This window comes from Malurus melanocephalus, unplaced genomic scaffold (genome assembly GCF_030028575.1).
Source record: "Malurus melanocephalus ecotype Western Australia unplaced genomic scaffold, MMel_1.1 scaffold_299, whole genome shotgun sequence".
Classification (NCBI taxonomy): domain Eukaryota; kingdom Metazoa; phylum Chordata; class Aves; order Passeriformes; family Maluridae; genus Malurus; species Malurus melanocephalus.
Genome location: NW_026623531.1, coordinates 84639 through 102601, shown reverse-complemented (window position 1 = coordinate 102601; position 17963 = coordinate 84639). Strand labels below are relative to the sequence as shown.

Below are 17963 nucleotides of genomic sequence, written 5' to 3'. Positions count from 1 at the left end.
TCCGCCGGGAGCGATGGCACCCGCTCGGAGCGCTCAGCCCCGGCCCTGCTCGCACGGACGTGGTGAGGGGCAGGGGAGGAGAAAGGAGGGAGCTCCAGATCTAAGGTAACTAGCAGGAGTTGCACTACTCCACTACAGCTACCCAGCTGCTAACTTACACGGTGCTCGGTTAAGTACAAAGGGAACTACTGGAGTTAGCAAAGGCTCCGACCGAGCACGCTCTAACTCCAATGTCTGCCCTGGGCTGTCCCAGGCATGGAGCTTCTCTTCACAAGACTGTGTAGCTGCAAAACAAATGTAAGCGTTAAAATGATAAACAAAAATTAGAAAGCAAAATAAAAATCAACAAAGAAGTACAGACACACACAGCCCCAGCCCCGGACGGCACACAGATACATCCACATCTCAAYAACTTCTACCTGCTCTCCTGCCTCTGTCACATCACTTTGGCCAGACATTGCTTGGCAGGGGCCACTCGGGCACTGGTGCAAAAAGCACAGCAGGAATTACACTAATGCTGGAGGAAGTTTGAGGGCGACCTAAAACAGTGGTCGGAGTAGTGACAGAGCAGCACAAGGGCAAGTACAAGATGGGATTAAAGAATGTAGGGACATCCAAATCACTGCAAATCTCAACTTGGAGGGAAATGAGGTGGGAGAACACTGACCCACTTGGCAGAGAAGTGATGCGGCACTCCTCAGTGTACCAAGCAGGGCCTTGCTATRAGCAAGAGGAAGGAATTATTAAGAGAGGAGTGATAGACAGCTCACAGCAAAAAGGACTTCAGAAGAGATCATTTCCCTTCCATTCTGGCTAGGCAAAATACCTTTTCAATTGCACRTTACAAACCAGCAGTCTGACATCCTTAGAGCTACTTCTAAAATAAGTAAGACAGATGCTTCAACTGCTGTATTGTGTGAGATTGTGGTGCTGTGTGTAGGAAACCAGAGAAACATGACAGGAAGAGACAGAAGAGGGCATGCCTGTTCCTTCCTTCCTAGATTGACCTGAACGGAATCAAACACTTCAGCTGTTCCCAGCTGACAACAAGGATCCTTCTACTATTGCTCTAAACAGTCAAGCAGCTAGTACAGTATGTCTGTGTAGGGGAAAGGCTGTGAATTCCACCTAGGTTTTCTCYAGCCTACTATGTTTTTTCATATGCATTTTCAGAGGTTTTCAGCCACAGACTCCTCTTCAGAGGTAGCCAATTCAGGAGATATCAAGCAGAACTTAGCACAACTCATAGACTAACCACAGTACCAGCTGAGCTAGYAAGACAGACACACAAGGTAAAGCTCACGACAGACAAATGCTCTACAGAACCAACATTATCCAAAGGTTTCACTCAGAGTACCTGACAATGGATTCAAAAATGCTATGGGGTCTTTCAGCAACCATACCCTCCTTTCAAAGCACCTTAGAGTAGTCTGAAAAAACTAGTTTTTGTTCTTTGGTACTTCTGAGCATCATCCATGTCTGAGTTCCTCAGATGTTCTGACAAGTGAGACTGAATTCAGCCTCGTGCATCCCCTCCATAAGCAGACCTGCATCACTGACTCATTTACCACAAGGAAAACTAAGGTGCAGTGACTTGCCTGAGGAAACCCCGAAAGGCAGTGTCTCTGCAGAGAACTCTACATCTCACCCAGATGGAAGCAAGGGAATGAAATTAGCTAGGATGAGGTTGTGGGGTTTTTGTTCCAGAAAGGGAAGGATATGTTTGGAAAATTCCAGTGTGCAAAGGAGGGTATTTTGCAGGAAGGAAGATGATTTCTTTTTATTCTGGAGTACTGGAAATGAGAAACCAACACTTTGGAAGGAAGTTGAGGAAAGGAAAAATCTTAGGTAAGGAGAAATGGGAAGGGTGGAGGAAGGGGTGGGAAAAAGATGCTGTGAAGCACTGCACCCCTGGACTTACTGGCTGAGAAACAGAGAGAAAGCTGGGACTGCATGGACTCAGTCTGTGTTTTGCTCTCACTGTGCCTCCGTCCTTCAAGCACTGAGCTGCCGTCCCCGGTGGAGAGAGGGGGAGCTAGCATGGCAGGGAATTAAAACACAAACACAAACAAAACACGCAAGTTCAGTAAATAAAAAAAGAGAAAGGAAATAGGAGAACATTAAAGAAACCACAATGCTGGGCACAAAACATGCAGGAGTATCCTCCAGGGCAAAGCCAAGTAGACAGCTCTACAACATGAACCTGCTGTGCGATTTAGAATGACACGAGGGCAGAGGGGAGGGGGAAGAACAACACACACACACTGCCTTTAGCCCCACCACAGTAGAAACAACATATCCCTGAGGCACCTGTCACTAATGGATAGAAAATGTCTCCTACAGCACAGCAGGACTGATCTGTGTAACCTGGTGTCTATTTAACATAAGAAGTCGGCAGAGAACTGAACAAGTACCACCTTTTCCCAGAGTCATGGCTATGCAGAACACTGAGAACTCCAACACTCCCAAACCTTTTGGTCTACTTAGTTTTGCTCAATGCTTGCTTATCTTAAAATGTGAAAGGGCAGAAATGGAAAAGGAACACTGGTGAACACTGCTACACTTAAAACTGAAGCACTAATTTTATCAGAGCTGGCCAGAGCACAAACCACTACTGTGCAAACTCTTACCCTTCCAATCACCATTCAAAAGCTCCCTTCTATTAAAATAACACAATTTTCTAAACTCTGCCAAAAAACACAAAACACAGATTTGATCTGTAGCAATGTAGCTCTATACAGCTCTGTATACTGACCAGATGCCTTCCTTCCTCCCCACTTTCTGTTCCAATCCTAGCCTTCTTTTCCTTGCAGCATTTGTATTCCTGATTTACAACACCCATTGGATCAGCTGGCTCAAGCACAGGACCTYTCCAGAATAAAAACTGCCATAGGAGACAAGTCTCTGGACAAATACCTGTTTTGGATGGCTATCCAGCAGAGATTAGGTAAATCRAATTCATTACTGCACTACAAAATCCATCCAGTGCCCATCCCTCAAAGCTAGGTTCTTAAACCACAGATTACACTTTGGCAAAAAGATAGGAGCTAGAATACTGTCCTGTAATGAGGCCAGGCCTTATCTGAAACAATCTCTATTGCAGAGCTCATTCACTCACTGGCATGCGTTTCTGCTCCCTGTGACTCCTGTGAAGAGGAGCCAGCAGCTTGTGACAAACCACAGGAAAAGCATCAGGAACTAACMCAGCTGACTGAGGTGACATTGCTGCTACATCACAGGGTCAGCACTGATTTTTCCTTGGATATTTAACTCAGAAGAACCACAGGGAGAATGAGAATATCTCTGCCTCAAAATGTTATTAACACATTTATCTCAATGCAAACTACATTCACCCATCCCAAACTTGCTCATTCAGGAAAATGTCTGCTCATCCTTCGTTAGGGAGGTCAGGCAAAAGACAGCTGCTCAAACAACATGAGCAGATATGGAACTTGGAGCTCCTTCATTTAAAGAGTTTTACAAGCACAGAATATTTGTGATATGGTCACTGAAAAGCATGAAATCTCTTCTCAGCCTCTCCCTCTACTGACATCTCAGTCAAGGACAACAGGCTGAGAATAATCTTCATTTTAGAAACAAAAATAGAACCAAAGAGAAAAAGTAACAAGGGAAGTCTCTACATGTCACAAAAGAAATTCCCAGAAAGGGGTGAAAAGGGAGACTGAGCAGTAACAGAGAGGTTTCAACTCCCTGTAATCTACAGGGAAGCACAAAAACACAACCAGAGTCCAAACCTCAAGGGACTGGTAGGCATTTTCCACACCTAGAAATGGACTGGAGATGAACAGATTATGATACATGCAAGATAAGAATTCCAACTCTGAGGCAAAAACAAATTAGCTCAGGGCAAACAGTGTTTATATACCACAAAGTCCAAGTCAGCCGGTTTCCCAACACTCAGTCCCACTGCGACAGGAATGACAACGTCATGGCGAATTTATGAGCTGARTCAGACACAGAAATCTGGGAAGCTAGTTCAAGGCAATGATCGAATCTCTCAAATCCCTTGCCTACTTAATTGTATTAGACATTACAGGCAAAACACCTACCTTTCAGATCCTCATCTTCAGTCGTGGTATTACAGCTCTCTGTAGAACCCTGCACAGCAGAACAGAGCATTACCAGGCATCAGCAGTTGGGAGCATGAGCAAATAGTTTGATTTGTTTGTGAAGAAAGATGGGGAAAAGCACAAAAATGTTGGCAGGGATGGCAGGGAGAGGATGATACAAGGAAGACTTGGATGAAAGCACGCCAAATACAAAGCAAAAGGTAACAGCATCTCTGCTCAGCTTTTGCATGTTCAAGCCGTTAACCCAGAACTTTTACAAGGATGGAAATTACCAAACTCTGTCAAATGAAATCCAGTAAGAGTTGCTTCTGTTTGGAAGAATAGTCACAAGAAGCTAAAGAAAGACTCCTAGGCTTTCTCAGAGGGAATATAAATCCATTTGCAGGAAAAAAAAAAAAAAGGGCATAAGCGCCTATCTCTTCTTGTCCATCCCACACACATTAGAGAGTGGTGGTCATACACCACAATAGGAAAGAAATGCTAGCAGCTGAACAGTTGTCTTTACTCAGACTCTTCCAGAGATCCACAGCCATAGAACACAACCCTCCTAGTCTACTGTCAACAGTATTCAGGAGCATGCTACAAACTAGACATTGGAGAAGTAGAAACTGAATTCAGACACACGAAGACAAGAACAAGAGAGAAGCAGAGGTTTCTGTAGCAACACTCCCATCCCTTACCTTTATGCCATCTGTAGCATTATGGACAACAGTTGTTTGAGGCTCCTAGGAAAGGATGGAAGAATCATTAAACTCCAGTTCCAAAGCATTCTCTCTTATTTTCACTCCCCAGCAAGTGGAGAAAAGGTGACTGACGTTAAAAAAAAATAAAAATCAAACCACAAACTCCAAACAGCACATGTGTGCCTGCGTGCGTGCGCACACACTTCCTGCACAGGTTTCATTGAGAGAGAGGCTGCACTAAAAGCTACAGCCACAAGGAGACAAAGCCCCCAGCTTCCCTGTAATTGCCCCTACTTCGCAATTCGCTTCCAGTGGACTTCTGGTGGCACACACACCAGAGGGCAACCAAGCAGCCAGTCTGCACCCTTTGTAGCCTTACATGAAGTAATGACCCCTCAGCAGTGTCTTCACTGGAAGATACTTCAGATGAGGGAGAGGGAGAAGAAAGGATAATACTGGGCTGGGGCCTTTGTCTCCCAGTTTTGTGGAAAGGTTGCTGGGTATTTTACCCTAAAAAGGGACATTCATAATTTCCATAATAGAAAAAGGATGAGCCAGATCACCCCAATGTCTCTCAGAGAGSAGTTGCTAAGGAACTGTGAAAAAAGGTACATTTTTCTTAAAATCTCTGAATGAGCTCCAATTTCAATAATAACCATATTTAATAATTTAGAAAGGCTCTCTCAATACCAAAAACATCATGAACAAAGCCAGTGAAAGAAAAGTGGGAAATTATGAAGTGTCCCAAGAATCCTTCATCCTACAACAAAAAAACCCCAAACCAAATGCCGCCTTCCCACTCCCTAAAAATGCCAAATCCAACTCTCCAGAGACAGACAACGAAGAGCAGCTACCAGGCCTATGGGTGCTATCTAGCTCCTGCACTCATCCCTTCATTACCAGGACAAGACTTGAGGATCCTGCACCATCTCCCCCCACTGCTGTCATTCTTGCTGGGTGGCTCAGCAAAGGCATCAGAGACAGTGCTGGGCAGTGCTGTACACTCATCCATCTGACTCTGCCACCCGCTGCATTGCTGCCTGATCTTCCGTGGGTACTGAGGCAGGCCACACACCCGAGCTGTGCCCATCAGTGTCCTTGGCACTGGGCACTGCAGAGCCTGCACTCAGCCCAAACAGAAAATGCCAGCCCAGCAAGTCAGTGAGCGGCAGAAGATCAGCCACTCAACTGAGTAGGCCAAATAGGCCATCAAAGGATCCCTCTAAAAACCCTTAGTCTGCCTCTTTCTTCTGTGGTGGCCTGAAGTCCATCCTCCATTTCCTGAATGTCAGACAGCGGATGGAGCTTGACACTCTTCTTCCAAACCATCCCCCCCAAAGCCAGCAGGAACAGTTGAATGGGACACACACAACTATACAGGGGTGGCACACGGGGAAGTCCAGGCAAGCTGCGATCCCCACATCCAACCACAGCTCTGCTCAGCAACCCCATCCCAAAGCCTGTGAGGCTGTGATCAGGCCCCACAGCAGCACAGGGACACAGACAGAATGAAGCCAAAACATAAGCTGAAACAGAGCGGCACAAGCAGCACTCGGGAAGGGGGCTGGGGGGAGAAGGGGAGAGGACAGAATCAAAATTAAACCAAACAGGAAAAAAAATAGTGGTTGGGGAAGATACCATGGACGTCTGCACTGGGGATGTTTCTTTTGCAGTGCTTACTACACTGGTTTTGTTGTTGCTCTGTGGCTGAGACAGAAAAACATGGTTTTAGTTCCCCTGCTGGGCAGCAGAGGCAGCAAGAAAATGACAGTATTGCTTCAACCCCAACCATCTCCTCAGACCCAACCCTCCCCACAGGCTCAATCACCAAGAAGAAAGAGGAAGGAGGAGTGCTGCCCAGGTTGCTGGACATTATCCTTCCCCCAGAGGCAATAGAAGTTGTAAGGGATGTACCAAAATCCAAATGTCAATGGACTGCTAGAGCTATAAGGAAGGAAAACAGAAGGGAAGAAGGCAGCAGCCCAAAGGACTGGGGAGAATCCTGCAATGAGCACTAACGAAAATATCTGGTGAAGGAAAATGAGAGATGGCAGCTGTCCCAAGAGAAAGAGACTATAGAAGTGAGAGACACACAATAGCCACGGTCTCAAACAGGGCACAAATGGAAGTCAAGGCTGAGGAGTCCCAAAGTGTACAGAAACAGTTCTAGGTATGTGATAATGCTGAGGGCTCCAGGGAATCTACTGATCCAAGTAAAAGTRTGGTCAGTCCTAGAAAACGTAGAGAAAAGGTGATGTGTCATGAGTTGTTTCCCTGCTGTGACCTGAACAAAGAGACTTCAGGACCAAAATATGGAAAGGAAAGGGATTGGGACATAAGGAAAAGGCCATGTAGTTCCACAAGTAGGAAGTTCTCTGGATGGTGCCCAGCAGCTTTTCATCTTTCCCCTCTTCAGTTCTCTCTTGTAGCTGTGGTAGAAGAATAAAATCTCCATTTCCTGCATTTACACAGCACAACAGTGAGGCCATCACCAGCTTGCTGAAAAGAACCATCCCACTGAGTCATGTACAACAGGAATGAGCCAAGTCTATGTTTGTAGGAAGCCMAACCTGTGGCCATTAGTATATAGCTCCTAGCCCATGAAATCCAGCCCACATGTGACACCCACACCAGGCTATGTCTCTCTTCCTGCCAGACACCAGCAACAAGGTCAAAATTGGCACTGCAGGAGCCTCACTCAAGCTCCTTATTTTACAGATCAGGGCACCAGATGGGAGCTCACAGTAKTGTTCCCTCATTGCAGTGGCTCTCTGTCCCACTGTGTTCAGGGAGTGCAAACTTAGACTGCAAAACATCAGGCCCTCATCACCACACCACAAACACCACAAAGAATGCAGAAGTCAAATGCTGAGCTGGAAAACATCTGCCAAAGGTATAATTATGTCAACCAGTGACAGATCTTGTAAGACCTRCACTTAACACACACCTACTAATAATTCAGTTTTTCTTCGCAAGCAACATGTCTTGGCTTAACTATCCCTTTTGGAGAGGGAGAGAGGAGAAACAAAAGAGGAAGGTGGGGCAGGTGGAGAGGGGAGGAAGAAGAGAGCAAGAAGAGAGAGGGGCTGGAATGAATTCTTTAGAAGTCCATGGGGAAAAAAAGAGCGTATAACACACTCAAACTCCAAGCTAAGAAAGGAGAAATACTACAGAAATTACTATTTGCTGCCTCTTCCTATACATCCCTGCATTGTCCTAAGGCTCTGGCCTTCCAAGAGTTTTGTTTTATGTATATATTTCCAGCCTGATGGCCAAAGAGATGATAGGTCACTGTGGATGTCAAAGAGGAATATATCAACCTGAAAAAAATCAATCCCATGCTATTTTGTGTTATAAACACAATCAAACTTCTGACCATGCCTTGGTCCATTTCTCCACAGCACTGAGGTTCCTGTACTTTTTCAGTAACAGTGATCCTAACACAAAAATCTATCTTCTAAACCTCTTCYAGTGAGAGGAAAGCAACACATTTTTCTTAGTCTGTTGGGATAAGAAGATAAAATTAGCATGAAAGAAGCTGTACAAAAATAATTACAATGTTTTGGAAGGCTTTATAACTAAGGCCAAATAAGGAGGAAAAAAAAAAAGGAAACCTAAACAAAACCTAAACAAAAATCCAGAAAACCACCATTCTGAAAAAGACATTGACCACAGCTTGTTAGGTGTGTTATGTTGCCTTATAAAGTGCACAACCACAATACCCAAAGCACACAGCCTACCSTCCAAGCTGCACTGAACACCCAGTTCATTCATCATATTCTTCCCCAGCAGTGGGCTGAAGAAGACCAAGTACCATATTTGCTAGTCCAGAATTGTATAGCATTTYACTACAGCATAGAGTCCCAATGAGATTAGAGGCAGCTTAGTCTATGCATTTTTTCACAGCGCTTTCTCAGGTGAAAGGAGGTATCTGACATATCGAGCTTCCTGCAAACCCTCATGTCTGTGGCCATCTAACCAATTGCCCTTCCCTGGGAATAACTGGCCTTCCCTTCTCAGAGGCGCAGGCAGCACAGCCAGCTTTTACCCCTCCTTCCCCACTGCTGCCAGCCAACATCAGTCCCTGGCCAGGGTACCACCCTTGGCAATTCTGTACAACTCAAAAGAGGCCAGTTCACCTAAAAAGGTGCCAGGCCCTTCTTAAGATCTGTAACACGATCAGTTTTGGCACAGCAATTGGCAACATTTCCTGAGCTCAACAGAGACAGACAGACAGGCACAACAACACAGAGGGTGCAAGAGAAAGAAAACAGACCAGTGCTCATATCTTAGGGACACGCATGTAAGGCAACTCAACAAAGTACCAAACACATGGGCTGTCTGGTTATTTAACCACTTTCACTGCTTCCATGTTTTCAGAGGCTGATGCTTACATGGTTTACATATCCCAGCTGCTTTAAAAACACATTTAAAAATGCAAAGGGAATTTAAGTATTGTTGGCAGTAGGAGAAAAAGAAGGACAAGAAAGGCACAGTGAACTTCTGCCTCGCATAAAGGCAGGCTGGTGAAAAGTTAGTCACTCAATCAGATTTTCAAAGCAGTACTTTGGGATTACTTTTTTTGGGTGGTTTTTTACATAGTTTTAAGATGTCATTGAAGGAGGAACAGAAGTATCTTCCATGTAATAGTGCAAAAACAATTATTCTGCTTTCTGGGTACTGTAACATTCCTATTTCTATCTGAAACAGGAGAAAAAAATTCTGTTATTTTTCTGTGCAAAGGAGAGGATACAATAACTGATTTTTGTACTATAGYTACCATTCATATCTTGGTGTTAAAGCGTGTCATTGGGCTGTGTATGACTCCTGACAATATGACACTGGCCAATTTCCTCTTTGCTCCCTTGAGAGTGGATTTGACTACTTTTTTTGACAAATTCTATAGATGTCAAACACTTYGATGGATGAAAAAGGAAATGAACTGGACAGGGGAGGCAGTTACTGGGTATTTGGTCATGCTGGGATACATAAACAAGATCAGGACAAAAGGAAGTTTTGGATTATAAAGGCTCTGACAAACCTTTTCAGTAAATATGCTAAAAAAAAGAAGTGACCGGCAGCTCTGAGCTGCCCAGTGGTGCTGTGCCCACACATTTCATCTGAACAGTGGAGCYCCATCAGTCTCTGCCACATTTGGAGTGACTCCCAATTTGTTCTACACTGCAAGGCTCCTATCAAGGATGACAGCACCAACACCAGGCAAGGCACCTGTTCCTCTTTTTGGCACCTCTGCAACAGAATGACAAAGCTTCATGTCCAGGCAAGGCACACACCTGCTCTGCTGAGCCCGGAGAACCACTGCCTTTTTTTGTTTCACACTCAGAGCAGGCAAAGTCAAACTGAGTTGCCAACAGTTGGATTTTCTGCATAAAATGGGAGCTGTATGTGGCCCAGAGGATCCCAGAGCCMTTTTGGTGAGGACATGGACCCTTGAGTGCACACCAATCCCCCCTGCCACCCCCCTGCACGGACATGCTATGTAGGGTGATGAGCACAAGCCGAGCGTGCATGGCATGGAAATGGCGGAGGCACGAATCGCAGGCAGCTTACGGGAGGTGCTCACCATCAAATGCACACTGGAGCTCGACTTCCTTTTCTGGACACATCATTGAGAGAGGGAAAGAGAAGGGAAGAGAGGAGATGAGAAGAAAAGCACAGAAACTATTCACACATTAGTGTGCCAGCAAGGGCCCCCCTGCCAATAACGCTCCCCTGAGGCAGGTATAAGCAGCAGCACAAGTGCACAGWCACGCAAAAAGGAGCAGAGAGAAGTCACCAATTAAAGCACATGACTACAACCAGGGGAAAGGGCAGGGCTGGAGACYCCCATCCCCTCCAACACTGAGGTCAGAACATAGATATCCTACACAGTGATGTAAGGAGAGACGGAGAGAGAGCAATACATATGCACAAGATGAGGGATGCGAGGGGGTGTCTCTCTGTGTTCTCCCACCTCAGAAAATGGGACACCTTCTCCAGCCTCACTGAAGTGGTAGGCAGCAATCCCCTGTGGGTTTGTTTGTAACCCAAATTAAAGTGTAGGGAAAAGGGCACAATAGAAAGGCACCACTAGGGGCTAAAGAAAGAAGAGGAATCTTCCGTGCATGGCATGGGAAGGAGAAAGGCTTCCTCATACAGAATTTGGGGCTGATTGGAGAGGTAAGGTGCACTAATGCTCAAACAAGAAAGACAGAAACACTCAACAGCCAGAACACTCTGCACTCTCAGATATGGGAAGAGAACAAACACTACTCAACATTCTTGGACTCTACTCTTGTTCAACAGCATCTTCAGTCATCTTCAAAGACACCTCCACACCAAACTGCACTATCCAGTAATGAGGCTCAGCATACACTTCCCTCTTCTATCACGACACTCTCCAAGTCCAAGCTGAGCCCGGGAGATCTTTCAGTATTACAATGCTATCCCTTTCCCCTGCTGTCCCCATGTACATTTTCAATCTGCCCTTCCTCTTCGACACTATCTAGGCTATTTCTCTGCTCCTTCCATAGTCTAGCCCACAGAGTAGTGTAGGACAGCACGCCCCAATCAAAACACATGATGGCATGGGCTCAGTTCTGTAGCTCTGGACTCCTGCACACTACCACAGGTCACCCGCTGGAGCAGTCTGTGAACACAGTACAGGCCATGGAGTTGTACTTCCCTATTTCATATGCTTACTGAGCCTTCACAGCTCTMCCCTTGAATACTGCCTTCATTCCTGCTCTCCTCGCATCAGARTTCAAGCACACACACAGACTGGGATGTCTTTGAAAGCACAAGTGCCCATGTTCACCTCATGCCCAGAACCACATTCCTAATCCATAAGGTGCATAACCACATGGCCATGCATGAACAGAACGAACTAGCAAGGCTTCTGCCTCATCTGATCTATAATTCCAGTACAGACGGACCCTGATCGGTTCAGCATGTGGCTTCCACTTCATGGAGGTACAATGTAGGGTTTACATTACATGGTTTACAAATTTGTCATTCCTATCATGTCCTTTCAGGACAATTTAGCTTTTCCTCAAGCAARAGCTAAAATAGGATTTACTGTCGGTGTATGGGTACAATGCTTAGACTGCCAGCAACCCAGAGGAAGGCTTGTACTCCATCACAAAAGGGAATTTTTTTAACTGGGAAAAGTAGACATTCACAACAGAGAAAAACTTCAGTTTTTACTTTTAGTAAAAGTAAAGTTTTCTTTAAGTTGTAAGTTGCAACAGACAAAAAAGRCCATATGGATACTGAGGTAAACCTGTCTTAAAAAAAAGACAGTCTAGTTTGAAATTCATACAGATTTCCCATAAATTACAAAAGAAAAAGGGACAGAAAATGGTACGATACAAGCAAAAGGTTCAACATGAAAAGAATCAACCAAGCCATGCAGAAAACAAACACCCTCCTATACAGAGGCACAAGTAACACTGACACAGGAGGAAACAGAACCCTCTGCAGATCAGAATTTAATTAGAGTATGAGCTAAATTTAAAACAGCATTAGTCTATTAACAGAGCATGATGCAGTGTAGAAATCCCAGAAAGCACATTATTACTGGCTACAATAACAGGGGAAAGGCAAACTAGTTTGACAGTATGAAAAAGGTTGGGAGTGAAGTCTGTGTTATGACAGGAGCATGAAGGTACTACTAAAACACAAGRCAGGTTAGATAATGCCAACATGAGGCACTGGCAGTAAGTGCTAAAGCATCAAAACTTATTAAGTCAAATCATATACAAGGAAATTACTAAAACCAGACCAATCTCCCAATACATCTTAAGAGCTGCATCAGAACCATCTATGTTACCTTCCCAAGGTGACTAGCTGAGTGAGCATAACTTTTTGTTCTTCTTGTAATGTGACTGCAACTTAGCAAAGTAAATAAGAGAACAGAAGTTTAGTTAYACAGTTCTCTTTCCCTTCCATAACACAGACACATCTCTAAGAACTACTAGGCAGTGCAGAGACGTCCCAGGGAATGAAAAAAATYGTTAAAGGCAGACACAGCTTATGGTAAAGTACTCACTGATCACTTTAAGGTTTCCCTACAATGTGACAAAACATTCTYCCAAAGCAGTATAGACAACAAACCTAGGGAGGAGTGTTTGTTACAGTTCTGTTTTCATTATATGTGTGAAATTTAGGTGTTCATCTTGAAAGAGGAGCAGATTCTCTACAGTGAAACTCAAGGAAGAGTCTTCCTTTAGGTAACAACAAACAGAAGTCAGCAGGTGACAGAAGACAACCTGAAGAATCACTGTCTCTTCAGCATAGCAGCAATACTAGAAATGGTGAGTGTAAATCATTCCACAAGACATACCAAAACATACTATTAGAAGTAGACTGATTCCAAGCAAGGTCCCATTCACAGTCCTGGGAACTTAACATGGCTATTTTTTGGATAGTTTTTTTGTGTTTCTATCATCTACATGCAGTTCTCCCCCAGCTGGATTCTGACAGTATTTATGTTAAARTATCACTCTTGCAGCAACTCACATTGCTATGGAGAGTATAGTCGTTTCAGAACTTAAGGTAGGATAAAAATGTTGAACTAAAAACAGATCATTAAGAGTCATCTTGAACTGGCAAATTTGAGCTCCTATTTATACTTCTGCTTTAGCCCTTTCGTGTGATGCTGAGCAAATAATTTAATCTTTGTCAATCTGTCTTCTCTTTGCCCTTTGGTCAGCTTGGCTATTTAAATTGTAAGCTAAGAGCAGGGATTTTCTGCTTCGCCATCACTAGCTAAGCACACTGGACCCTCGATCTGAGTTTCCTGGTGTTTCCAGTCATTACAACAACACAGTGAAAAAATGGAGTGCATCAAAGGTGAGTATAATGCACTACTGGATGTCAGCACTTRAACAGATCTGAAGCACTCCCCCAGGTGTCTTGCATGAAACAGTTCTGCACAAAACTCTGCTGTTCAGATGAACTTGGCATCCCCCTGTTTAGCTTTACTATAAACAATCTTTAAACAGTATGGCTTTAAGATTATAGAAAGTCCTGATACAGAGATAGGGGCATGAAGTCCTGTTGGTCACTGGATGGATGTTGCTTGACCCTTGCAGATTTTATRGGTTGCTTCACCTTGCTACTGTGCCTTCTCTGTTTAAGGCATGCTTTCACCAACTGCTACCCCCACCCACCAAGCCAGTCTACAGAGAATCCTTCTTTCTTCACCACATACTCTTTACTGGGCAAAGGGCAGGGAGAGTGGGTGCCCATCAGGGATAAAATGTACACTTACTGCAATATTCCTTACAAASAGCAGAACAAATGGTATTTGATGCCTCTTTGCAGTTATGTAATATAAAGGGCAGATTTTACAACATTAACCTTGTTAAACCAAAAAAAAAAAAGGATTTTTACTCTTTCAGCCGAGTTCTCCTTTCAGCTGTGCTATTTAGATTTTACTGGGAAAGAAAACAGAGTGCACATGGCAGAAAGACAAGGTAGAAAATCAACAGACTTTGCAGAGCATAGCAAGTGAGTGCTGTTAAATTCTCCTGCACCCCACAGCAAATTCCACAATTTATTATTTACATAGAGTGTTACAGTGGGCCTGAGGAACATTATTGATAAAATTTTTTATCTCCTAGTCACAAACCCAAGCGGTCAGAAGTAAACAAGAAAGAAAAACATAAGAAACTGACAAAGTGCTTAGAGAAGGAGCAATTTAAAAATACCTGCATTTACATGCTTAACTAAAAATACCACTTTGTGCATTAACAAATTCTGATTATAGAAATGGGTTTGACAGGCCCTGCTACACCTGGAAACACACACAGCCTCTCATACCAGCAGTAAATGAAATAGCCCTTTGAAAAAAAGGGAATACGACTRTTTGAAGTGCTATTTAGAGACAAAAAAAAAAAAAATCAGCATTAGGTCTGTAACACTAACTACATGCAGTCCAGACCCTGACAAGGTTAGAGGAAGAATACTCAGCATAAAGTGTCCTTAATCTTCAGCCAGGAGTTTGCTCCAGCCCATTCTTTAACCCCTCTCTCACCTTGCATTAGATGGCAAGTCCAGATTACAGGCAGAAAGGGGAACAGGAAAGCAAATAAATTTGATGTGAAACTATCTAAATTTTTAAATGTAGCTGCACAATGTTGCTCATAAATTTAGAATMTTAAAAAATACCTGGGACCTACAGTGATGACCACAAGATATGTGGTATTTTACATGGCTCTGCAACTCGTCACTYGGCATCTTCTAGCCTGGATTTGAAAGCAGAAAAGCATGATCCTTGAGGATAAAACYTGGGCCTTCCTGTGGCTACTCCAACAGCTTGGATCCAAATTCTGCTTGAAGAAAGTGAGTGCAGCACTACAAAGGTTTGTTGAGCAGGCAGAATTTAAGATTCAAGGCAGTTTAAATCATTCATTATTTAAGATAATGGAAAAGTTCTCAAGTGCCAAGCTGATGAAATATCTACCAATTAGCAGAATTAGTACTTGAAATAGAAGCAACAGTGCAAAATGGAAACCAGGAATGCTTCAAATAGATTTTGGAAAGGAATTTGCTAGAGGAGAGGGTCATATCCATGGAAATTTATCAAACTAACCCCAGTGTGGACATACTAATAATGGAATTAAAAAAAAAACGAGTTTCTTTCCTGTCCTCCCTCCTGATTTAAGCTTCTCCCACTCCTTTCCAAAATGGTCTGATCCAAGTAAAATGCATGCATCCTCGTTACTTTAGTGCTAAACTTTCTTCAGCAAAGGATTTGAGCCTATTGCAAGAGAAACAACAATTGTGCCTTTTTTTTTACATATCAACTCAACACAGCTCACACTAGATGCTCATATCATCACAGATGACTACTAAGTCATTCCTCTCTCATTTATGCCAACTTAGCAAATACATACTGTACCTTGCATCAGATATTCAATAAACACATATTTTCATGAAGTTATTGGGATTAAAGCATGAGAAAGATGTATATGTCTCACTCAAGCTTGTGTAMTATGTCATAGAAATTCCTACAGTACTTGTCAAACAATGGAGAATTGTAGCACAGAAAGCTCTGAATAACAGCCAAAAAAAAAAAGGGAAAGCTACCTTGAACAGAAAGTAAATTAACACAAACTGGTGGTGYTTTTTTCTCAATGTCTTTAAAGCCACTAAGTTTACACTAGTGTAATAATCCATTTGTGGAAGAAATACYCCTTCCATTCTTAACTACTTTGTGGGTATCTGTGATGAGTCTCATGGTGCACAGTTACCCTGGATCAGATAAAACCAATGAAGGAACTGAAACGTATTTTCTCTCAAATCTCCATAAAGAGTTGATTTCCCAGAAGGTTGTAAGAGACAAACAAACTGAAAATTCAACCATCAAACAAACCAGTCTTCTTATCTGAAGGAAACATGAGAAACAGCCTAAATAGATGGGATGTGGTCAGTAGCAGACTACAGTTAAAACTACAGCATGCAGTACTTGCTCTAAACCTACATCTGAGGTAGAATAATTTATATAGGAAGTGGGAGTGAATAGGATAACACAAAGCTGAAAATTTGGTTGGTGTTCAAGCCACAGTATTTGTGCTCTGCACTACTGCAATGAGCAGAAAATCATTGTTTGCCACAAGTAAGACCAAATGCTCTTAACCAGAGTTAAGATGCTGGCACAAGAGTTACTTGTCAGAATTGTACAGGGTGAGAAAGTGAGTAGAGCTAAAATTACAAGTTTCCTGCGTAAGGAGCAACACGTGACAAGCATACTGGCCACCACTCAGACAGTGAACAGCACAGAGACTGTCCCCAACAGGCAAGTGGACCAGTACTGCTCTGATAAGCAAATGCACAYAGTAAAAGGCTACACTTCCATGGGATGACTAATGGGATCCTTACAGTAGGGTAAGGAAAGAGATAAGCATGTAGCCACAGAAATCCTACAACAGAAATGTTAAGCATTTACAACAGCATGTACTACAAACACACACAGACTCTCTGTCTAAATGCACACACACCCACTCTCTATCTCGTCCAAACTTAGCACTGAGGGAAAACAACTTGCACTTTTAAAAGTCTGTGTTACTGAGCAAAAGAGTAACTCAAAACAGAAGGTTTAATAAGAAATATATTATTTATTTCCAAGTTTTAACACTTAGAGAAATGAGGACTCAAACGCCACATCTGAAGAMAGACAGCATTTGGGGAAAATAAGAATCTTAAACAACCCTCCCRAGGGCCCTTGACCCAGGGTGAACATGAGCAATGCACCTCATGGACAATGTTGGGGTTCACACTCTAACACGTTGGAGAAAGGAAGCTGCATGCAGACTCTTGACTGCAGGTCTCCAGTGTCCTGSAGAAGCAGAGGTTTCCAGAGGACAATCTCATTCACCATGTACAGAGAATGCTATGCTCTCTATTATCCTTCCACTTTATTTCAGGCATTCAGATACACATACAAGGAACAACATATATTGCAAAGAGCTGCAGAAAAGTAAATCCAGAATTATCCTTTTCACAGAGGAAGACATTTTGTACTTTATGATCCAAACACCACAAGCTTTCTATGGAACTGGAARTTTCTAACATAGGGAGTCTCCTTGTAACCACATGCCCTGGAAATTGTGCCTCAACATTTACATGCACATCCTTTGTCCATTTTTTKARTATTTTGACCCAAGATGTGGCACTCCATAAGAGCTTGTTAGAAATCAAGAATCCTAAGAAGAAAGCCATTTCTTTTTTCTAGATTGGTAACAAAACTATGAAGACTATGCTGATACCTAATGTTTTTCCAGTTGCTTCTCCCCTGCTTCATTGGGATTTTGAAGCAAGCACCTGTTACCTCTCAGTTCACAACATTTGGGATAATCCATTCTTAATCCACTGACATTCTACTGTAATGTTTTCAATATCAACAGATGCAACAACTCTAATACACTTGCTGTATTAGTGTGCATGTGTTCAATGCACGTCTGTACAAGAGGCAGGCTGGTGCAATGGCCAAAAGCTCACTCTTGTGGGCACATTACAAAAACAAGAATCCTAGGGCAAGGACAGATTTTTTTTTTGCACAGCATTTTGATAAAAAAAACCCAAAAAACCCAAACCTGTGTGTCAATAGGACGTAATACTGCAGAACTGTAAGAATGCATGTTTTACTAGAGCAGTCCCCAAAATAAACACARCTCTTCTGAAA

General features: G+C 43.2%; 1 protein-coding gene across 1 annotated transcript in view; it reads right to left on the bottom strand.

Annotated features, from left to right (window-relative positions):
- CAMK2G (calcium/calmodulin dependent protein kinase II gamma) overlaps positions 1–17963 on the bottom strand; it is a gene marked incomplete at its 5' end in the record, with an annotated part of 61005 nt that overhangs the window by 7576 nt on the left and 35466 nt on the right. Inside the window, 5 exons of the mRNA XM_057377034.1 lie at positions 159–284; positions 1922–2035; positions 4071–4119; positions 4772–4816; positions 6413–6481. Of these exons, the coding sequence (XP_057233017.1) occupies positions 159–284; positions 1922–2035; positions 4071–4119; positions 4772–4816; positions 6413–6481 (403 nt within the window). The remainder of the gene's footprint in view (positions 1–158; positions 285–1921; positions 2036–4070; positions 4120–4771; positions 4817–6412; positions 6482–17963) is intronic.